At 42.7% G+C, this 24407-nt stretch overlaps 1 protein-coding gene across 1 annotated transcript in view; it reads left to right on the top strand.

Annotated features, from left to right (window-relative positions):
* Positions 1-24407, top strand: part of LOC127413031 (A disintegrin and metalloproteinase with thrombospondin motifs 2-like) — a 321044-nt gene that overhangs the window by 103804 nt on the left and 192833 nt on the right. Inside the window, exon 3 of the mRNA XM_051649825.1 lies at positions 7091-7262. Coding sequence (XP_051505785.1) covers positions 7091-7262 — 172 coding nt within the window. The remainder of the gene's footprint in view (positions 1-7090; positions 7263-24407) is intronic.

Genomic DNA, 24407 nt, shown 5'->3' with positions numbered 1-24407 from the left:
GATATATCGATATTTTATGACATCCCTAAGGTTTTAGACAGGCATGGAAAAACTCAATCAATCTGCGACCGGCTAGACTTGCTTTAGACTGTAAGCAGAATTTCTGTCCATCCACAAGTAATAACGTATTCTCTGGAACATGTCACATTTTTTAAATGTCCTGTGACTTAGTCCGAAGCAATTTATTTACATTATTTATATGTAACTGATGTCGGCCGGTCAAACACATGCACACCAAAACACATATTCTTACAAATAAAAAGTCAGTAGTAGCATTTTAAAGTAGCCTATTTAGAGAATTTTGCCTTTACAAAGTACTTGTAACTGTAGACTGCTGTCAAACACAACTCCTCACATGCCCACAAAATGAAGTTTCATCACACTCGTAGTAAAAAACATTCAGTCAGTGAACCTGATAATCAGTGCAGAGCAAAGAGGGTGACAAATGTCAGAAATAACAATAGATAGACAGTCGCTAATGTTAATAAATGAATAGAATACAACAGGCACATTGTTTTACTACCTAAAAGCTGTTTATTTGTATACAGCATAGTTACATACATTATAAACAGATGTGGCTTTTTTGTCAAGTTTTTTTTTTCATGACACAAACAGAATATGAAAAACTGTTACACACGATTACTTAAAGCAGGTGCTCCCAATTAAAACAAGGCCAAATACTGTGTGATACTATGCGTAGATCCCGAGGTTATCTTCGCGGAGCGTGTTTTGACATGTTGAGCGGCTGAAGAGAAGATAGACGGCTGCTCCCTGGTCCTAATGCCTGCCGCTTGCAATCTCTGTCAGTGCAACATATACAGAGATGTGACCTATCTGTTTTTTGTTTGTTTTTTCTCAACAGTGCGATTTTGACCAGGTGCGACTCATATTCAGGTGTGACTTTACATTTATTTATTAATTTCGGTTTCATACACCAACCTGCAAACTCATCAACGTCACTTTGTTCATTCTTGAACTAAAAAACTTTTTAGGATTTGTCTTCATGGTGACCAGAATTCACAGCTTTGGACTGGCCCTATGAGCAATAACTGTGCCTTGTCCTATACACGGCAAAACACAATGTTTCAATTCATGTCCAATCAAATTAAAACTGCTGATTTCAGCCAGCTCTTGCCTTTTTTTGCTATCTGAGGCTAAGACTAATAACAGGTCCTATTTAGCAAAAGACTTATTCTATTTTTTTTTATTTAGTTCCAAATATAAAGGTTAACACTTCAAATGTATTTATTTTTTTAAAGATAACCACACATCTATCACGTCTAATTTTATGCTGCACCCATAGAAGTTCACGCAACACTAAAATAACCATACTATTCCCAGCAGTGACGTGCACAGACCTTAGCAGGATGAGGCGGAAGGATAAAAAGGGCACTGATTTTTTATTTATTTATTTTATTTTTTTTATTTAAATGAGTAGTAATTATAAATAACTAATATCTTTGCTTTTTGAATATTTAACCATTTTCTTGTATATATACTGTACATATTTGTTTTTCCATTTTCCTTTATCACAAATAATAGTCTATTCTGTTATATTTCTCACAAAAAGCACCATGGTAATACACTTGTTTATTTATTTTCAGACATGGTCTGTGATAACCCCATGTTTATGACATGTGTCATAGTAAAACCATGGTATTTTTTAAAGTACCTTGGAGTACCATGACAGTATCATGAAATATGAATATGATAGATCATTCAGTACCATGGCATTACCCTGGTAACCTGGTGCACGGTGCGAAGGCGCGATGAGAAAGTGCGAGCGCGAGGTGATCGACTGTATTCCACGAATGCTACAGGGTCCTTGAATAACGCATAACATATGAGTAAAGGCAGTTGGTGGAGTTTCTGGTGCCCCCTAGGGTATGACGGTGCGCCCCTAGGGAGTTGGTGCCCTACGCAGACTGCATAATATGCATATAGGGAGATGCGGTACTGTGGAAGCCTAATGGTATTTTTCTGAAAGTGATTAGTCTAATGGCTTATTAGTTTCAACAAACCAAACTGACTTTGGCTGAACCTGACAGCTCCTTCAGTTTATGTCAATATTCTATAAAAGACTAATTTAATTTATATCACTGAAAGGGACGCAAAACTCTCATTATAATTAATAAATCTGTCTACACTAGTGGTACGCGATGTCGGAAATGTAGTAGCAATCGAGTATTATTCTTTTGATGAACTTACAACACAATACATGGAGTGGACTTTTTATCTTACCTTTTGGTAACGGCACCTCAAAATTGCATTTTTTGCATCCTTGAAGGGCACTCCTACGGGAGGGGATGCCACTCAAAAGCTCGTTCAAAATGAAAGTGAGAAAATTTATCTTTTCTGGGCCTTTCCACAAGAATGTTAGCGAAGGGTACATTCATACAGTAATGCCATGAATGAGTACCCACTTTAAAGGCTCTGCACTTCGGAGTAAGTAGGGCATAGGGAGGATCACTTGCGATTGGAATCCGCCCCCGATCTGCTGTAAAAAGACACCTCCGCTTAATTTTCTTTAATATGCCCGCGATTTACAAAGCAATATCATAACACATTATTACTGTTATTGTGAGATTATGACGAGATTTTAATTTTGTTTTATTTAACTGTTTCAATTTAATTTCTGGATGACCAAAAGGGCACCTTTATATTTGTGAACAAAAGGGGTAGGGGCATACACCCCTGCTGCCCCCGTTCTGTGCATGTCAGTGATTCCCAGTGAGTGCTCACCATCAAATCATTCCTGTCAAAGGTGTTAGAAGAGAATGACAACATGTATGTGAAGCACGCCTGGGGGCATGAATGCATGCTTATATATGCGTGCGTGTGTGATTTGAGATCTCTATGGATGTTACAGAAAAACAGTCAGCAGCACCGGTAATTACCAGTTGTCTAAACAGACAGATGGAATTAAGGAGAGTGACTGGCAATTTTCCGAATGCTTATTTTGAATCAGGGAGCCGGAGAGAGCGAGAGAGAGAGAGAAATTACCTGAGACCACGCATTAGCACCTCCTCTTTCACTCTGCTGTCACTGGCATCAGGTGCTACTCTTTCACCCTCCTGACAGGAAACAGCTTGCCCTCTGGCCTTCTTCTTTCTACCTTCCACCTTTCCTTCCTCTCTGTTTCCTCTTCCTCTCTCTCTCTCTCTCTCTCTCTCTCTCTCTCTCTCTCTGTCTCCTCTTCTCTCTTTCATCGAGAAGAAGGTCATTCAGGGTAGATGCCCTTCTGAGACTGCTTGCATTTTAGCATGTTTTTGCCCAGCTTGGGCAGCGCTGGCTCCCTCCATGGTTTCCTTTCGCTGTGAATCATGTCAAGAAACCATCATTTTCAGTGACCCGTATAAAAGCTACAGCTGACATGCACTTATCCTAAGCCACTGATGCCGGGGTGGTTTGAGCCAACTGACCAATCCATTACCAAGGGATTACAACCGGAGAGATTTCACGCAAGCATCTGTTAGCAGTGTGTGATAAGCTAACTCCACCATCCCAGACCAATTGATGAGAAGTAAAGAAATGATTATCAGAATAAATTAGTCATACTGTCACATAATCTAAAATGCTTTAAAGATCCCATGAAATCACTTGACGGATGCAGTTTTATTTCCTTTATTGACATATTTCCTATTAAAATAGTAAGTTGGTGCAGGACATATCAAAGAGCTTATACCTTCTTTTTAAATAGCCAGTAGTCTTTAGTTTATGTCACAGCTGTGAACCAAGATTTGAGGTAGGTGGTAGAGTTAGCCAAATTAATCATGTTCCCTGTGATTTTGTTTGTTAGCAATATACAGTAAAATTAACCAACATGGTGAATATCACAATGATTTTAATACGCTTTTCATTTGGTCATTAAGCTTGCTAAAGACAGCGCTTTAGCACTAAAAGGCATGGACTAAAAGCCACAAAACTTCATTTTTATTTTAATATTAAATAACAGTTGGCTGCTTTCATCAGCAGAATCCACAGCTGCTTACCTGTAGAGTCACACTGTAGTATACACCACGCACATCTGCAATAGTACTCCCGCTATACGAAGAGACAGCTGATCCGTCTCCTCTGGGAATCATTGCAGCATATCACTCTCCAGGGTGCATCCAGTTTCTATTACCTCATACCTGCCACAGCTGATTCAGAGCCAGTCCTGTTATTAATGTCCTTGTGTTTGAGATGCAGGTGGTGTTGGAGGAACTGATCCTATATCAGACGCGGGACTATAATTGAGATTCGACTGACTAAGGGGTGGATAGCGGAGGGAGTAATGTGTCTCAGCAGGTGAAACGGGGCCTAGGGGTACACTAAACCTTTTAGAGTCTGAAAGCCGAAAAGAGGATTTGAGCGCTGTGTATTAATGTTTGCACCAGAGGAGGATTCTCTATTGTGCAGGAGGCCATATTCAGAATGAGAAGGTGCTAAAATGGAAATTGTGGTGTAAAATTAGTAGGGCTGCCCCCGAGCAAAGATTTTTCTAGTCGGCTAGTAGTCGTTAGTTTAAGCCATTAGTCGACTAGTTGTTACATGTTTATGATATGAAATTAATTATTTAAATAGCCTATATATATTTTGGGGGGCATCAGAAAATGGTTTGAGCTCCAGGGCTAAGAAAGAATGTTATAAGTAACATTGCTAACACTGTTCTACATTACAGAGAAACACTAAACTGTAATAATGAGCCTTTAAAATATAAATTTTACAAGCGCACGCACAAAGCGAGCCACAGCGTCACCGGCAAAAGCGGTAATGATTATGAATGTGTCGGATAAACCAGCAAGGAGACTGTCTGAACATTTTGTTAATTTAGGGTTGTGCCGACAGACGATGATCTCGGGGATCGATTATGGTCAGAGTGATCGCCAATAGCTGATGCCTTTGATGATATCAAGATGATTTTTGGCTTGTTTTCCCATTAATGTATTAAATTATTATTATTATCATTAGGCTATTATTATTATCAAATTAATATTACAAATAATTTGCCCGTAGACACACACTTGAAGAAACACGCTTTATCATATTATTAAGAACAGATGACAGAAAAGCGTCTATGCGCATGTATGACGTGCTGTTCGGAGGCGTGCAGTCTCATGTAAAAGGTTCTCACTATTTCTTTGTTTCTGTCTTCTGAATTTTTTTTTTTTTGTTGCAAGAATAGTATCGTCTATGAGTGCTGCAAATGACCTCAGACATCTCAGCTCAGGAGGTGCTTTGAGTTCAGTTCGCTTTATTTCCACAGAGCAGTTCATTGTGACCACAACTCTGCAACTCTCCTGTTGAGTTTTTTTTTTTTTTCTGCGACCAACCGACCAATCAAAACTTGGTCAACCAAGACTCTTCTCATCGACTAACCTTTGGTCGAATATTAGGGGGCAGCCCTAAAAATTTGGTAGAAATAAGATTGCGCACACACAGCGGAACAGAGTGGCCAAAATATGTCATTTGTCCTCTATGTGTAGCTTTTTCTGTTTTGGCAGTGTGACCTGTTTTTTTTCTTCTTTTTAGTCTTTTCTTGTTGAAGTCACTGTTTTTTTTTTTTTTTTTTTTTTTTGCTTCATTGTTTGCATTTAAATAAACTACAAGTCAAAAGTTTTGACACTTGACTGAATTAATGTTTTTCATGATTCTAAATGATAATAATGCATAATGCATTTTCATGATGCTTGCACACACACACACACACACACACACACACACACACACATATATATATATATATATATATATATATATATATATATATATATATATATATAGATAGATAGATGAAAGTAGCCAACAGGTGCCCTGCAAATATAATTATTCAGTATATTCCAATACGGAATAAATAGCTTTATAAAAAGATATATCATGAAGCTTGTAGACAATACTCAGAGTGTGCAGAGTTGTAATCTAGGTAAAGGGTGCACTGAAAAAAGGGAAAGCAGCTCTATTGAATATACTAAACCAGTACACTAGAAATCAACTTTTTACTGATCTCAATTCACTTATTTAAAATGAGCTAACAAACACAATTCTTTAGCATTTCAGCTCAACTTAATTTCACTGTGTACAATCCATCTATGTTCACTTAATCCAGTTGTGTTGGGACTATGTGAGTAATATTTGTTGCATCAATGTATTGTTGAAACCGGGCAGGGGATTTTCATTTCCCAGCATGCTTCACATGGTACTGGATTGAGAAATTTTACAATTATTTTTAAAGTTATTTTAATGTATTTCTATGCAAAGTGAAACAAGTATGATACTTGTTAGTGTTTAATGTTCTGTTCTGTTGGGATTTAGAGGAGTTTCTGTCATGTTGAATTGTTTTTGGAGAAGATTGTGGAAGATTGTTCACATTGTGGACAACAGTGGAGCTAATGTTAGGTCGAGCAGGGTAAATTGTTAATGAAATATCAGTGTGTATTGCTTTTCTCATTAAATAAATTATGAGGGATGGTCAATATAATGTTTGATCTGGGATCTGTAAACACTCAACAGCACCATATTTGCTATACAATACACACACACACACACACACACACACACACACACACACATATATATATATAAATATATATATACATACTGTTCTAATGTGTTAGTTGCCAGCTAGCATTAAGCTGAAAGGTTCAAGAGTTATTTATACTGATCTAATTAGATTTAGGTAACTCAATTCATTTAGGTTTTCGCTACACAAAGTATTTTAGTAGGGCTATATTTTATTTTCATATCAAATGTACACATATTCATTGTGTGGAACCAATGTCCAAAACTGAATTAAGTTAAACCAACTTTTTTTTTTTCTTCAGTGTGGCTACTCTAAAAGCTAAAATACAATAGTTTGGGTTTGTTTAACCTTATGACTATCTTATGGCCACACTGTTCAAAAGAAGCCTGGAAAAGCCTGCCTCTCTTGTCATCAACAAGGAATTCAAACTGTAGATCCTGGAATGGAAACACTCTATTTATCACAAGATGTCTGGAGTAGATCAGATATTAAAACATCTTAACATCTTTGTTTGTGCTGTGAGATGGTATTGTAAAGTTAGTGTAAGTTTGACACTGTATTTATCTTCTTTTGGTCTTGCTGTCACAGGCGGGGATGATCAGAACTGAGCAAGAGGAGTTTTTCATTGAGCCAGTGGAAACAGGGCATCATGTGATGAAGCAGGAGGAAGAAGGCGGAGGCCGCTCGCACATCATATACCGTTCTGCTGCTGTGAAGAATCCTCCCGTAATCATGCTTGCAGCAGACTTCCACTCCAGAGGTTAGTCCTGTTCAACAGCTTTATCTTCTAGAGCTGGTGTTATCCACATTTTTCTTTTTTATTGTGCACTATAGATGCTGATATGCTAATTGACAGGTCACAATCTTGACAAGTAAACATTGTCACTCTTAAACAACACTGACTTGCTATGTAGTTGACCTGCTCTTTATTGTTCAGTATCTAATATGTCTAAGTCGTCCAGGTCATGAAGTTTACCTAATCAGTCAAATTAGTATTTAAAGTGAATTTGTTCATTAGTCACCCTCATGTTGTCCCAAACCCTTACAACATAATGTTTTTATTGCCGATTAACACACCTAATAATTTTGACAGTATTTTAAAGCAAAAATCATCCTGGTTACTTTTGTAACCTCCGTTCCCTGATGGAGGGAACGAGACGTTGTGTCGATGTAGTGACACTAGGGGTCACTCTTGGGAGCCGCAAATACCTCTGCTTTTTGAAAAAAGGCCAATGGGAATTGGCGAGTGGAATTTGCATGCCACTCCCCCGGACGTACGGGTATAATATGAGCTGGTATGCAACCACTCATTCAGGTTTTGTGCTGAGGAGCCGAGACAAGGTCCCGGCCATTTCAGCGGGTAGTTCAGTGTTGTGGCAAGAGGTACACAACGTCTCGTTCCCTCCATCAGGGAACGGAGGTTACGAAAGTAGCCAGGACCTTCCCTACCTGTCACTCACTCGACGTTGTGTCAATGTAGTGACACTAGGGGTCCCTATACAAAACACCACAACTAGCTGAACTGTGTTACGTGCACTGGCAGTGCGAGACGGGCAGACCACTGTGTGCCTAGTAGCCAGCGCACCAGGCCATCACGTAACCTCCCCCAACGCTCTTATGAGCGTCGAATGGTTCTTCGGGAACAAGTCGACTGCCCAACAAATAAGGACAGGCTAGCCCAGCCGTGGCCTCTTTTCCTCTTTTTTCTCCCCAAAAAGAGTAGAATTTGTCAGGGGGGTGTCCCTCCCAAGGGGAAGACACCACGGAGACCACACCCCGCTCAGAGAAGGGGGGGTATTTTGAGTGGAAATACATCACATGGTCTTACCGAGTCTTGTCGGAAGTATGTCATGTGGAGAAGTCGCATGGTAGGTCCTACCCGAGGGGGGGAGTTTCTACAAACATGGTGACTGGGGGCAGAGGGGCCTCTGCCCAAGGAAGACGCAGTTTACCGACAGGGAAACGATTTAGCGGAAGATATCACATGGGGTCACCTACGGGGAACCAGCACATGTGGAGCACCTACCTCAGTACAGGGCCTAATTAGCACACGTACTGGTCCGGCAGCGAGTTTCTATGCAAACTCGTCTGCCACGGGGCTAAGGAGGAAAGTCATCCAGGGATCAAAGCTTGTGAACATGACTGGGAGACAAAAGCCCACGTCTTCACCTCAAGGGAGGGGAAAGGCGCTATGCGCAAGCGGTACACCCGGCCAGCTGTCCCAGAACTTACCTGCTCATACCTGACAATACACGGGAAGAAACCGGCTCAACCCGAATATTGTAGAACCTCGCAAAGGTGTTGGGTGTTGCCCAGCCTGCTGCTCTGCAGATGTCTGCCAAAGAGGCGCCACTGGTCAGGGCCCAGGAGGCCACTACACTCCTAATAGAGTGGGCTCATAACCCCACGGGGGGCAGCACATCCTGAGCATGATATGCCATCACGATGGCGTCAATGACCCAGTGGGCGATCCTCTGTTTGGAGACAGCGCTTCCTTTCTGCTATCCACCAAAGCAGACAAAGAGCTTCTCGGAGCTTCTAAAGCTCTGCGTGTGATCCAAATAGATGCGTAAAGCACGCACTGGACACAGCAACACCAAGGCTGGGTCAGCGTCCTCCTGGGGCAGCGCTTGCAGGTTCACCACCTGATCCCTAAAAGGGGTTGTGGGAACCTTGGGCACATAGCCAGGTCGGGGTCTCAGGATCATGTGAGAGTAACACGGACCGAACTCCAGGCACGATTCGCTGAAAGAGAACGCCTGTATGTCCCCTACCCTCTTGACAGAAGTGAGCGCAGTCTTCAAAGAGAGTGCCTTAAGCTTAACTGACTCCAGGCACTCAAAGGGAGTTCCCCGTAGACCCCGAAGGACTACAGAGAGGTCCCACAAGGGGATGAGGCACAGTCTGGAGGGATTCAACCTCCTAGCACCTCTCAGGAACCTGATGATCAAGTCGTGCTTCCCCAAATACTTACCATCCACTGCATCGTGATGTGCCGAAATGGCAGCCACATACACCTTCAAGGTGGAGGGGGACAGCCGCTCCTCCAGCCTCTTCTGCAGGAAGGAAAGCACCGATCCGACTTCGCATCTCTGGGGGTCTTCATGTTGGGAAGAACACCACTTAGCGAACAGACACCACTTCAAGGCATACAGGCGCCTCAGAGGGAGCCCTAGCCTGAGTGATCATGTCTACCACCGCGGGTGGTAGACCACTTAGGTCTTCCGCATCCCGTCCAAGGGCCAGACGTGGAGATTCCAGAGGTCTGGTCGCGGGTGCCAGATGGTGCGAGAACCACATCTGGGTGGGCCAGTAGGATGCTACTAGGATGACCTGCTCCTCATCCTCCCTGATCTTACACAGGGTCTGTGCAAGTAGGCTCACTGGGGGAAATGCATATTTGCATAATCCCAGGGGCAAGCTGTGTGCCAGTGTGTCTAAACCGAGCGGTGTCTCGGTCAGGGCGTACCAAAGCGGGCAGTGGGAGGATTCCCGGGAAGCAAACAGGTCTACCTGTGCTTGACCAAATCGACTCCAAATCAGCTGGACCACTTGGGGTTGGAGTCTCCACTCTCCCCTGAATGTAGCCTGTCATGACAGCACATCCACTGCGGTGTTGAGGTCGCCCGGGACGCAGCGACTTGAGACTCCAGAGGAGTTGTGACATGCAATGGGAGCATAGACCGCCTTGATAGTTGATGTACGCTACCGTCGCCGTGTTGTCCGTCCATACCAACATGTGCTTGCCCTGGATGAACGGCCGGAACATACGCAGGGCGAGCAGAATTGCCAGAACTGGAGGCAGTTGATGTGCCAACACAGCTGCGGGCCAGTCCAGGAGCCGGCGGCTGTGTGCCCGTTGCATACGTCACCCCAGCCTGTCTTGGAGGCGTCCATCGTAACCACGACGCACCTGGAGACCTGCTCTAGTGGAACCCCTGCCCATAGAAATGCAAGGTTGGTCCAAGGGCTGAAGAGGCGGTGATAGATCGCTGTCTTCTGTCTAAACGCCTTCAGACAGTTCAGCACCGACTGTGCATGCTCGTTTGTTAGGTGCGCCGTCATTGAGACTGAGTCCAACTCCTAGCTTAGAAAAGAGATGCTCTGAACCGGGGTGAACTTGCTCTTTTCCCAGTTGACCCGAAACCTCAGTCAGCTGAGATGCGTGAGCACCAGGTCCCTGTGCGCACACAACACATCCTGAGAGTGAGCTAGGATTAGCCAGTCATCGAGATAATTGAGGATGCGGATGCCCACTTCCCTTAGCGGGGCATGAAGACACCTTCATGAAGACACGAGGGGACACGGACAGGCCGAAGGGGAGGACCTTGTACCCGGCCCTCAAAAGCAAACTGCAGGAAGGGTCTGTGTTGAAGTAAGACCGAGACGTGGAAGTACGTGTCCTTCAGGTCTTCCGCTGCGAACCAATCTTGATGCCGGACACTTGCTAAAATGCATTTTTGAATCAGCATCTTGAACGGGAGTCTGTGCAAGGCCCGGTTCAGTACTCGCAGGTCCAAGATTGGCCGCAACCCACCGCCTTTCTTCGGTACGATGAAGTAGGGGCTGTAAAACCCCTTCTTCATCTCGGCTGGAGGGACAGGCTCTATCGCACCCTTCCGTAGAAGGGTAGCAATCTCCGCATGCAAGGTAGCAGTGTTCTCACCTTCACCGAGGTGAAGCGGACACCGCTGAACCTGGGTGGGCGCCTGGCGAACTGAATCGCGTAGCCGAGTCGGATGGTCCGGGTCAGCCATCGCGATGGGTTGGAAATGCGAGCCACGTGTCCAACTCCAGGCAAGGGGAAACAAGGGGACAATCACGTCGGACGTAACGGCGGGTGGGGCCTCGTGGCAGGGCAGAGCCTGAGGCTCCACGTCAAGGGGGCTCGAACCCCATGGCCGTGCTGAGTCCAGAGACATCGAAGCACTTACCTGGCTCCTGATGCCCACCATAAGATTGGTCGAGGAGGGGGGAGGAGGAATATCGTCCCTGCTGTCCATCGGAACCAACCTGGTGTGGGCATGTTTGTGCCACAGCTGGGCGCACAGGGGCGGGGGGTCCGCTGCTGGAGCGCCAAACCTGCCAAAATGGAATGGTGGATGGTGGTCGTGGACGGTCGCCGAGCGCAGCTACTGCATCAATCCCGGGTCAGAACTACCCTCGTGCAGTTCTCTTAGTCCCTTGGCTTGGTGCACTTGCAGGAGAGCCATGGCATGCAGGGCAGAGGTGGCCTGTCCAGCGGCACCGCAGGCCTTAGTCGCCAGAGACAACATAACCCTACAGGCGCTGGATGGGGGTCTCAGACGGCCCCACCAGGTGGCGGCGTTTTGCGGGCACAGTTGCAACGCAACCGCCTTATCCACCTGGGGAATCGCCGAGTACCCCCTGGCAGCCCCACCATCGAGGGTAGTGAGAGCAGAGGAGCTCAGAGACCGGGTCCAGGCAGTGAAAGGTGCTCGCCACGACCTCGTGAGCTCCTCATGCACCTCCAGGAAGAAAAGGACCAGGGCAGGGCATGGCCATGAGCAGCGCTCCGGGCCCATGAACCAATCGTCAGGCTGCGAGAGTTCAGGGGGGATAGAGGGTTCAACTCCAGCCTGACACACGCAGTCACTTGGGCAAGCATGGCTGCCAGCTGCACATCCCAGTGGGGCAAACGAGTGTACTGGGGAATGGGAGGTCCGTGGGGAGTTACCTGGCGGAGTGGCTCCCATTGGGGTCCCCAAATCACCCCCAGTGCTAACCGACGTGGCCTCAAACCCGTAGGTTGAAGGACCAAGGCGGGGAGCCGCTGGGGTGGTCTTTTCCTCTAATGAAGGAAAAACCACGACCGCAACGTTGCCATGGTCACGCTCTCGCAGTGAGCACATGACCCGTCCACGAACGCTGTCTCCGCATGGGCAGCGCTCAGCCGCGATCGTTGCCATTGGAAGCAGAGTGGTAACGACCGCAACCAGGAAATACACACAAACGGAGAGGCATCTTTAAAAAGACGCTCTCCGTTAATGCTACTCTTTCAAGAAGGGAAAATTCACTCTTTTAGTAGGAAGAATATACTTTTTTAGCTGCTGAAGCACCCAGGGACATTCTCTGCACTTCACCAGTGCAAGAGGGGGAGAAGCCGCTGTAATGCGCCCTAAATCCAACAGCTTTTCGAGGTGAATGGATCGGCAGAGTAATTCAGCTCGCTGAACACAACCGCTCGGCTCCGAAGAGAAAATCTGAATGAGTGGTTGCATACCAGCTCCTTTTATACCCGTATGTCCGGGGGAGTGGCATGCAAATTCCACTCGCCAATTCCCACTGGCCTTTTTTCAAAAAGCAGAGGTGTTTGGGGCTCCCAAGAGTGACCCCTAGTGTCACTACATCGACACAATGTCGAGTGAGTGACAGATAGGGAACATGGTACAGTAAGATACGTATAATGAAAGGGGGCCAGGCAAAACAAACAAACAAACATTTAAATAAACACTGTTTCAAAATAATAGCCACAATATTTAAACATTATATGTGTTGGCATGAAAGTGGTGTGTTAAAATCTCTTGCTTACCACGCAAAGTTATATCCAATCTTTCAACTAAAATGTTAAAGGGACTGTTTACATGAAGCAAAGACAACTCATAGACATACGTTGGGAATTCACAACTAGATGTTCATTGTTCTATGGTAATCAACATTATGCCACAAATGCTGACATTACAGATTAATTTGTATTGAACCCGGAACATGACTTTAATAGTACAGCCTGATAAGTGTTAGCCAATCTATGATGTAAGAAATTAAGTAAACAAAATGTAACCTTGATAGTCACAATAACTGAGCATCACATTACTGACTAAATGGTGAGCTGGGTTACACACTCTGATTCATGAATCATGAGTGTTGTCATTAACAACCGAAACATTATTGAGAACATTGCCTCATTTGATGCCCTTGGCAATGGCCTTCAGCATTTACAGCTCCATAAGGCAGAACTCTATTATTACACTTTCTTGGTAGACAGAAGCTCTTTTGTGTATTAGAGTTTAGACAATTTAGTGTAAGAGACCATGAATCTGCCAGTTAAAAAAGGCATCAGATACATTTTCATTTCAATTAAATTTAAGCAGTTCTTGGGAGTATTTGCAAAATGTATCAGCCAATTGAAGCCTTGACAGTTCCCTCAGTGACTTTTCCCATTTCAGCTGTCCAGTGAACTAACATTTACTGTCTAAGAGAATACGACTGATGGTTCCTATGGTAGCCATGCTTACTTAACCCATAGGCCCCGTTTCCACCTGGTATTAAGATGCATTTCGGGTGATCCAATCACATGTGGTCAACCCTAAATACAGGTCTAAACAGGGTCTAAACTGTTTTTTGATCATATCACAAGAAAACAATTATGAATGTGGTCAAAAACGCATGTGACCAGATCACATTTGAGGTGTAAATGCGAATCTGTCCTATATGCGTCTCGGCAGCACTACCCCTCACCTGTCAATTAACTGCTGCGCTTAAACAAGAGTTTAAACTTTGCAGTTTACAAGCATCTTTAAAAGGAAATAACCATCCGATCGGAACATTTTTAAATGTGGATACATACAAAATCACGAGAGCATCACGGATCTACTTTTGTGTGTCTGATATCAACACAGATGAAAAGCTCGAACAGCTGAAGCTCCTTTAATACAAGTAATCCACTTAAACATGTTGCGTTTGTGCTTAGATTAGATTTCAACTGCATCTGGGAGAAAGAGTGTGCTGTTTTTTTCAGACTTTCTTTGTGTTTTCTTACTTTTATTGTGCTTTATTATGATGCAGTAACAATGACATAGTGATTGATGTATGTCATCATGAAACAGAGACCCTCCCCTCCAAATCTGATTACAAGTGGTCACAGGAGACGCATTTAAGTTAACAGGTGTAAACAGTGATGTGTCTCACCTGCCACATGTGATCGGATCACCCGTGACACATCTTAATACCCGGTGGAAACTTGCCATAGAGTCAGAAGAGGCCTCTGCTCTCATTGTGGGGAACGGTGGCTACTGGCCATCCAACATTATGTTATATTGCATGTAATAAGATGCTGATCTGAAGAAAGAGAGCAAGCGTTCTCTTCCTAAATGAGTCATGTAATTGAATAGAAATGTGGGTTATGAAATCTATGAATAATTTAAAATAGCCACTCAGTCAAAATAGCCATTTTGTTTTTAACACTTTTATTTTTGCTATGGTAGGTAAATAACCAGTAGAACAGTTCCTAGATTACCCCAATGTCAATTGTCCCTTGTTGTTTTTGGGTCCTTAAGGCAAATTATTCTGTATTTGTGATTTAGGTAGCTTCTCAGTATTTAAGCATGCAATAGATTGAATGCTTACAAGTGACATTTTGCAAAACCTTTTGTTCAGTTGCTTTCTGTGTGCACAAAACTTAGTCAAGTGTTAGCTGTTTTTATTTTTTTTCTCCTATGCAAGCCTTTCCAACCCATATCAATGAATTTATCACACATAAACAAACGTGTGATGTAAAGAGTCCAAAAAGTGGCCATTGGCTCTTGTCATGTTGTTTTAATGGACTTTTAATGTTGTTTTAAATATGTTCAAGGATCTTTCAATTTAAACATAAGATATTTTGTGTGTGTGTGTGTGTGTGTGTGTCATAGGATTTGATTTAGGTGTAAAATCTTGTGCAAGTGCATTCATAGTGAACTTAATTTCTAAAATGTTCTTATTTTTCTTTTACATTTTGTTCTTTAATGCTCTTAAATGTAGTCTGTCTGTGGGCTTCTGTTCTGTTGAAAAATAGATAAAAGTGATGCTTACGTTCAGACCGAAACACAACACACACAACAAGTTTTAGCATGATTGCTGTACTGATTTACAAAAATAACATTTGGTTCTATTTCTTGTCAAAGAAGTGGAAGCCATATGGGAAAAAAACAAAACAACTGTTGCACATGCAAATAAACAATTATGCAATTAATATTTTGTTCTTTTTAACAACCATTACAGAAGCTGCTCACTTTTACATTCAAGAGAATGACAGATACATGATATTTGATTATAAAACAGAAACAGAAGCAGATATCCATTAATTAATATGGAAATAATGCCTTATAAGTAATTGTTTGGTACTTACTGGTTAATTATCTGGGAATTGTTTTCTTTTTCATGACATACGATTCATTATTGCTTCAAATTCTTAGTTTTATTGCATGCTGTTTGGGCTGTTATAGTTCACAAAAGTAATAGTTTACACAAAAATGAAAGTTATCTCATCATTTACTCACCCTTGTGTTGTTCCAAACTCATTTGAATTTAATTGTATTTACTTACATTTTTAAGAATGTCCTGGATGCTCTTTTCCATATTATGACAGTAAATGTGGACTCCCCTTTCATTATCATTATTTTAACAAAAGTGGCCAGGATATTGTTCCAAACTACACTTTTTGTGTTTTACTGAAGAATGGCAGTCGTATAGGTTTGGAACAACATGAGTGTAAACAATTTTTGGGTGAACATTCCTCATGACAACACAATAAAACCATCAGCATTGCTGTTTGTCACAACAAAGTGATGTTAGATGAATGTGAGTGAGCCACTTTAGGTTATATGTAGGGCTGTCACTATCGATTATTTTGGTAATCGAGTAATCTACTGATTATTCTGACGATTAATCGAGTAATCTGAAAAATTATTTAATAACTCAGATTGCATAAAGTTGTCGAGGTGAAGTCACGTTTAGCTAAAAATGCATTCATTAGCCTAAGTTTTGATGTACTCTACGATAGAATAACAACAACAAAACATTTGTGCAAACAATATCCAAAGTTAACAGACAAAAATATACTGTATATAATTCAAGTTGACAGAGATTGGCTACTTTGTGTGTCTACCTTTTTTTTTTTTTTTTTTTAACAACACAATCTACCCATTTCAGTTTATAACTCAAATATGGGAAAACAAGCCATGGAAATAAAATATTTTATGTTTTCAGAGACAATGTCTGCCCACCAATCTTGTTTATAGAGGTTGAGTTATATTCATGGTTAAACTATTTTATGGAGATATAAAAGCATATAATTTTATTTGGTTGTTGGTTTTTAAACTATCACTTACATGCAACACGAAATACAATATTTAGAGTAAACACGTCATTAAAAGAGATGTTTTCACTCTCTTGTGTTGAGCTACAGTTGCTGTAGCACGTTACATACTGCACAAATTGCAAAAGCTTTTTGCTTGCCACGACCCATGTAAAGTACCCTTACTCATTTGGACATTCAATTCCTTATTAATTAAACATTGTTAATAATTTCACATTCGGAAACTATCCGTTACTCTCTCAGGTAAGCCTGTTTCGTATTGCGTCAGCGGGCTTTAACAGTTCACGCTGAGCTTTGACTGACAGCATACAGGCATACAGCTTTATTCAGTAAATAAAGTTCTCTGGGTTCCCACATTGAGTTTTACCTCTGATAATGGCCAAAAACTATCAAATGTTTATCGGAAATGGAGCATTGCAAACTATTACAAACGTAATCATCATGAAGTCTAATTTACATTAGGAGGAAGATCGCATTTAATTTAATCAAGTCCAATAGATGTCTTTGTCATTACATTATGTTATGTTGCTTAATAAAAGCCTATATTGTCAAATATTGTGTAGAAAAATAGGTTTAGAGTGCATTCCAATGTGTGTTTCGCTGAGTTTCGCTGAGTTCAGCGTGTCCTGAGCAGAAACGTATGGCTCACCTTCTCTCACACGTCTGGACGTGCAACAGCACAAATCACATGCAGATGACCCGTGTGTCCAGTCTGTGAAAACTGGATGTTTAATTTTTTTAGTTCTGTTGCATTGCTGAAGTAATGTTATGGTTTTTCTTTGTCATTCATGAATTTTTTAATCCAGTAATCGAATTCAATCGAGTAATCGTGACACCCCTAGTTATACACCGATCAACCACAACATTAAAACCACCTGCCTAATATTGTGTAGGTTCCACTCGTGCCGCCAAAACAGTGCTCAGAATAGCATTAGAGACCCAGAGAACATGCTGATAAATAACAGAAAACAACCGACCCACATCAAAGTGTGAATGCAATCAAAAGGAACATAAACATCCCTAAAACATTTCTCAGTATCTAGGGGCACGGTGATGTGGTAATGTGCCACAATCCTTGTCTCATCGTCTTTCATAATTACTTCATCAGCCAACTAACAAAGGACAATGCATCTATGTGAACTTCTGCAGTTAATCAGGATGGACTTCAAAGACATTAGTCATTAATCTTACAGTTCATACAAAATTTTTGTTTAAACACTGGACCTTAAAACTTACTTTGTTTACTAATTTTAAACCATGACCTGCACTGCATATAAATAACTAATATTGGCATCATATTTATGCTGTTTAGCCAGATGGGAACTTGCCCCCACAGTGAGCCTGGTTTCTCCCAAGGTTATTTTTCTCCATTAACCAACATCTTATGGAGTTTTGTGTTCCTTGCCACAGTCGCCTTCGACTTATTCACTGGGGTCATAAATACAATTATTATTTAATTATTTAATTTTTATACACAATTTACAATCATATTTAATCAAACTAAATGACTCTAAGACTTTATAGATATTACAGTTAGATTTTAATGCATGATTTTCTGTAAAGCTGCTTTGAAACGATGTGTGTTGTGAAAAACGCTATACAAATAAAATGACTTGACTTAATTGCCTTGGATATATGAATAGGCTCACTTAAGGAATAGTTCACCTTTGTATCAATTTAATTTGTTTGCCTGTTGCTTAGACAGGCAAGGCGGCTTGTCCTTGGCAATATCATTCTCTCTACTGTGCTGTGTGTTCTCCATTTGAAAAATATATTGGTAATCAGCTCGCTCAGCAATTGACAGACATTAAGAAAATATTGTGTCCTCAGCGTGTGACAATCAGAAGGTAATAATGTGATCGTTCCATGCAACTCATATGTCTCAAAGGCTTTCTTCAGACAGGCAGCAAAAATCCGATTTTTGGGTAAAATCTGACTCAAATCTGTTGTTGTTTTTGGTTGTTTGTAGTCTGAACAGCAAAAAGTGCATGCAATCTGACATATAATATATATATATATATATATATATATATATATATATATATATATATATATATATAAAATAAAAAAGTATATATATATATATATATATATATATATATATATATATATATATATATATAAAATAAAAAAGTATATACATATATATATAAACACACACACACATGTATTAATTTTTTTACATTCAAATGTTGCTTAAAATACAATTACAATCTGAACAGTTAGATTTTTCATTTTTTTGTGGCATTCACTATGTATTGAATGATACATGAGACACTGATTGAGTGGTTTCAGACACAGCAGTTGTCTGATGCACTTTATAGTAATAGTTCACCCAAAAATGAAAATTCTGTCATAATTGACTCACCCTTATGCCGTTACAAACCCGTATGACTTTCTTTCTTGTGTGGAACACAAAAGGAGATGTTTTAATGAATATCCCGGTCTATCTTTTCAACACAATGGCAGTGGATAGTGACTTTCAAGCTTCAAAACAGATCCAAAAATATCAAAAATTTAGACCATTTGATTCATGCATCGTATTCCAAGTCTTCTGAAGGCGTGTGAAATATTTTGGTGAGAAACTACCCACAATTTAAGTAATTTTTCAGTGAAAGTCTTAAAGTCCGTTGCGGTTTAATGAGCACTATGAGAGAAACACATTCACATAGACTCACATGTTCATGTGGGAACTTGTATCGTTTTGCACTAAAACAGTGCAAGTTCTCATGTGAACATGTGAACCACTGTGAACAAGCTTCTCTCATGCACTCATGAACAGAAGTCAAAGATCGAATTTGAAAACCAAACCAGATTTATGTGCAGTGTGAACAAAGCCAGGTAGAGCAGTACTCTGATACTATGGAGTTGCTTTGTCCAAAACTTGCCTTTTCATTTATAATGTCTGATTGATCACGCAAAGGTCAATCAATCGTGACTTTCAGCACAAGGGGCGTTTACGCACACAGTCCTCTGTTATGAGAGGCATCATAACTTTCAGCCGTGCTGTCTGTGCTGTATTGTGTGGCTGTACATTGAACGGGTCCTGGAGTGTACTTTGAATATGGGGGATTATGAAAGTCTATTCCGAGCGCTCACGCCTGACACCAAAGCTGCCAATAATAAAGGAAAAAAAGGAGCTGTGGGGAGGGAAAATGAGTTTCCAGTGCGTGGCAGAAGGATCTAGAAGGAGACAGATCTTAGCGAACCATAGACTGGTGTTAATGCTTTCTCAGTGACACCTGCTTCTCAGCTCATCCGTCTTCTACAGTGTTATACTGTGTGTGTGTGTGTGTGTGTGTGTGTACATACAGTAGCTATAATTTGGGGTCAAATATGAGCTTGACAACTGTATTTACTAACAGGTGTGACTCTCGAAATGTCTTGTTCAAACAGCAGCTTACACAAGCAGCTCGAATACCAACCTGGGCTCATAGAAACATGATACTATACCTACATTTGTACTTCTTTGTATGCATCACGGCAGTTTCCTGATGAAATGAACACTCGAGGCGCTACTACAACGACATTTATTAACTTTAACACAAATTACAAGTAAAACAGTAGATTATCAGTTCATAAACACTTACTTTTCACCCTGTTCCTCACACAGTGCTATCTTACTGTAGTGCATGACTTGTAAGCCAATATATTTTAATGTTTGCATTACATAACCAAATACATTTACAAGGAACCGTATTGTATCATTTTGCAAAAATGTCGCCACAGTTTTTATGAGATCAGTGTCTTAAATACAGTATGCATGAACTAATAAAAAAAGTCAATCCCCTTTTCTATTCTTGCTCTAGCCGTGAATAATGCCTGTAATATCAAATATGGTGACTTCCATAACAAATATCTTATCACAATTGACACAGCGTTATATGACACAAAGAGTGAAGTTTGGTGACCGTGATTTTGCCAAGTAGCACATGTTCCTGGATCAAGATCCTTGTTGGCCCTGAAACATCATTTCTATCAACCAGTCAGATTTTAAGGTTATATTTCGGGTTAATGTTGGGTTAGGAGTTAAGGATTAGGGTTAGGGTTAGTTTAGGGTTAGGGTTAGGGTAAAGAGCAGGTGACACACAGTTTATGTCTTTGTGGGTCACTGGAACCCCATATAAATATAATAATTATAATAATAATAATAATAAAATAAAATTCAACACACATGAGACATGTATGTGCAGTGCAGAGTTGCTATGGCATGGTTAGGATGTGATGGATAGTTAGTTGTCCAGTGTGGTTCCATTCACTTTGCACTGGTTTACTTATTGTCAAATTTCGCATTTTGTGTGAACGTTATCTTTGTGAGCTTATTATTAAATCCAAGGAATTACAATAATTTGATTGTAATTGTTATAAATTAATCTTTTCACTCCTTCTGATATTTAATTGTCCTTTTATGTTGTGTAATTTTATGTACTGATGTATTTTTAATACTCTCTGGTTCTGGTTACTGCCTTTATTCGCCCGTTGTCTCATGTAAAAGTAATTTAAACCTCATGGTAAATAAAGGTTTAATAATAATCAAAAACTGAGCCACAGAACCTATTGTATATGCATTGCAAGATATGCAGTCTGCCTGTTGCTTGATGAGCGGGAGTGTGTACTAGTGAAGTGCTAGGGTGAGTCTGGATGACGTGGGAAGCGACACTTGGGAGGTGATCGTACGGAACTCTGCTGTGAAAAAGCGGAGATTTTCATGGCCAGACAGTCATGTGATGCAGAGACAACATTACTGTGAATCCTGCTATTCTGCATTTCACCTTCCTAGAATTCATAGCAAGTAGCACCTTCGATTAACAGTATCATTGTTCTGTTGCAGCAGTTTAATGGTAATTCCTGAAGTGAACTTGGGCTTGAACATTGCTTTAGGCTATAAAATTGTATGTTATCATTTGTTGATTACAAATGTCAAGTCAATCATCTGAAGATACTGACACATTTCTTTCATTTTTTAATACCACTCATAAAATGCCTCTACTACCTGACAGATATCGCTAAAATAGGTATCACACAAAATCAAAAATGTATTTGTACCAGCCATAGGCTCTGTAAACAGCTAAATATAGTCAGGGGGACGTGCTGTGTGTGTGTGTGTTTAGCTAATCAGAAAACGTCTAGGTTACTGTTGTAACCCCCTGTTCCCTGATGGAGGGAACGAGATGTTGTGTCGATGTAGTGACACTAGGGGTCGCCCTTGGGAGCCCCAAACACCTCTGATGTTGGAGAAAAGGCCAGTGAAAATTGGCGAGTTGAATTTGCATGCCACTCCTCTGGACATACAGGTATAAAAGGAGCTGGTGTGCAACCACTCATTCAGGTTTATGCTAAGGAGCTGAGACAGAGTCCCAGCGAACACAGCGGGTAGTTCAGTGTTGTGGCAGGAGGGACACAACGTCTCGTTCCCTCCATCAGGGAACGGGGGTTACAACAGTAAACTAGACGTTCCCTATCTGTCACTCACTTGACGTTGTGTCGATGTAGTGACACTAGGGGTCCCTATACGAAACACCACAACCAGCTGAACTGTGTTACATGGATCGGTGGTGCAGGTGCAGGCAGGCCACTGCGTGCCAAGCAACAAGTGCACCGGCCCCATCGTAACCTTCCCAACACCCCGTGCACATCGTATGGACCCTCGCCGCCCGAAAGCATAAAAGGGGGGGTCAGACATGCCCACAATGGGAACAGGCCACACCAGCTGGTTTGGCCTTTTCTCTTCTTTCTTCTCCCAGAGAAAGAACTCGCTTGATTCCAGCTGGGGCCAAACATATTCATGTCGGGGTAGGTATCCTTGAAAAAAGACACTGCAGAGACCACACCCTGCCCGAAGGGGAGGAAATTGTGTGGAAATACGTCACATGGGCTTACCAATTCTTTATCGGCAATATCACATGTGGAGGAAGTCCCCATGGTAGGTCCTACCTGGAGGGAACGGAGCTCTATAAACATGGCGACCAGTGGCAGAGGGGACTACCATCAGGGAGAACTTACCTTGAAAGATTACATCATATGGGGTTACCGACAGGGAACCAATGCATATGGAGCACCTATTCCAGTACAGGGGCTGACCTGAACAGGGCATACTGACACAAGTACTGGGCCTGGCGTTGAATTCCTCCACTGAATTTGCTTGCCGCAGGTGCTGAGGGAGGAATCCAGGGTTCACCAATCTCGGGAACTCACGTGGATGAAAGAGCGCAGGTCTTACCCTGGGGAAGGGGAAAGGCACTTGTGTGCCAGCGGTACACCCAGCCAGCTGCCCGCATCCTTACCTGTTTGTATCTACCAACACACGGGACGAAACTGGCTCAACCCGGAGATTATAAAATCTCGTGAAGGTATTGGGTGTTGCCCAGCCTGCTGCTCTACATATGTCTGTTAGAGAGGCGCCATTGGCCAAGGCCCAGGAGGAGGCTACAGTCCTGGTAGAGTGAGATCGTAGTCCCAAAGGGGACAGCGCACCCTGGGCCTGGTATGCCAATGCGATGGCGTCCACAATCCAGTGGGCAATCCTCTGTTTGGAGACAGCGTTCTCCTTCTGCTGTCCCCCGAAACGGACAAGGAGCTACTCGGAGACTATCTCGGGACTCGAGTCTGAAGCCAATGCTGATGCGTTCTCATATGCATCAACCCGAGGGGTGTGACCGCCGCTGAGGATGCCATATGCCCCAGGAGCCTCTGAAATTGTTTCAGTGGGACTGCTGTTCTCCTCTGAATGCCTTCAGGCAATTCAGCACCGACTGAGCACACTCATTTGTGAGACGAGCAGTCATAGCGACCGAGTCCAACTGCATCCCAAGAAAAGAGATGCTCTGCACCGGGGCGAGCTTGCTCTTTTCCCAGTTGACCTGAAGCCCCAATCGGCTGATGTGGCTGAGCACCAGGTCAATGTGCGCACACATCAGATCTCGAGAGTGAGCTAGGATCAGCCAGTCGTTGAGACAGTTGAGGATGTGGATGCCCACTTTCCTTAGCGGGGCAAGGGCTGTCTCTGCGACCTTCGTGAAGATGCGATGCGTCTGTCTACCACCTCCAAATGTGCCGTAAGTCTCCTCACCTCTGGGTCATCTGTCTCAGGGGCGCTTAGAAGCCTTCCTAGGGTTCTTGGTTGTGGACTGTGAGACGGGGAGTGTCAACTTCCTGCGGGGAGCTCTACGCCAGGGCCGAGCCATTGGCTCAGGCTGCAGTGGAGCCGATGTTGCCACCGCAGGAGGATCGCCATGGCGACAGGCAGACAGGGTGCGTGATCTTGAACCATGCCAGGGCAAGATGTGCTGAATGGCCTCGGCCTGCTGCTTTACCATCGAAAACTGCTGCACAAAGTCCTCAACATGTCACCAAAAAGGCCAGCCTGGGAAATGGGGGTGTCAAGGAAGCAAACCTTGCCGACATCCCTCATATCAACCAGGTTGAGCCAAATATGGTGCTTCTGGACCACCAACGTGTACATTGCCTGCCCGAGAGCCCGCGCTGTGACCTCCGTCACTCGTGCAGCTCCTTCTATGCCTTGGCCTGGTAGACCTGCAGGAGGGCCATGGCATGCAGAGCAGAGGCGGCCCGCCCCACGGCACTGTAAACCTTCGCCGTCAGAGACAACGTAGTCTTACAGGCCTTGGATAGGAGCCTATGATGGTTCCAACAGGTGGCAGCACTCTGCAGGAACAAGTGCACCGCAATCGCCGGCTCTACCTGGGGAACGTCCGTGTAGCCCCTGGCCGCCCCGCCAGCGAGGGTGGTGAGAGCAGCAGAACTTGAAAGCCCGGTCCGGGCAGTGAAAGGTGCCTGCCATGACTTTGC

Source organism: Myxocyprinus asiaticus, chromosome 22, assembly GCF_019703515.2.
Source record: "Myxocyprinus asiaticus isolate MX2 ecotype Aquarium Trade chromosome 22, UBuf_Myxa_2, whole genome shotgun sequence".
Taxonomy (NCBI): domain Eukaryota; kingdom Metazoa; phylum Chordata; class Actinopteri; order Cypriniformes; family Catostomidae; genus Myxocyprinus; species Myxocyprinus asiaticus.
Note: the sequence above shows the minus strand (reverse complement) of the source record. Positions and strands in the feature narration are given on the sequence as shown.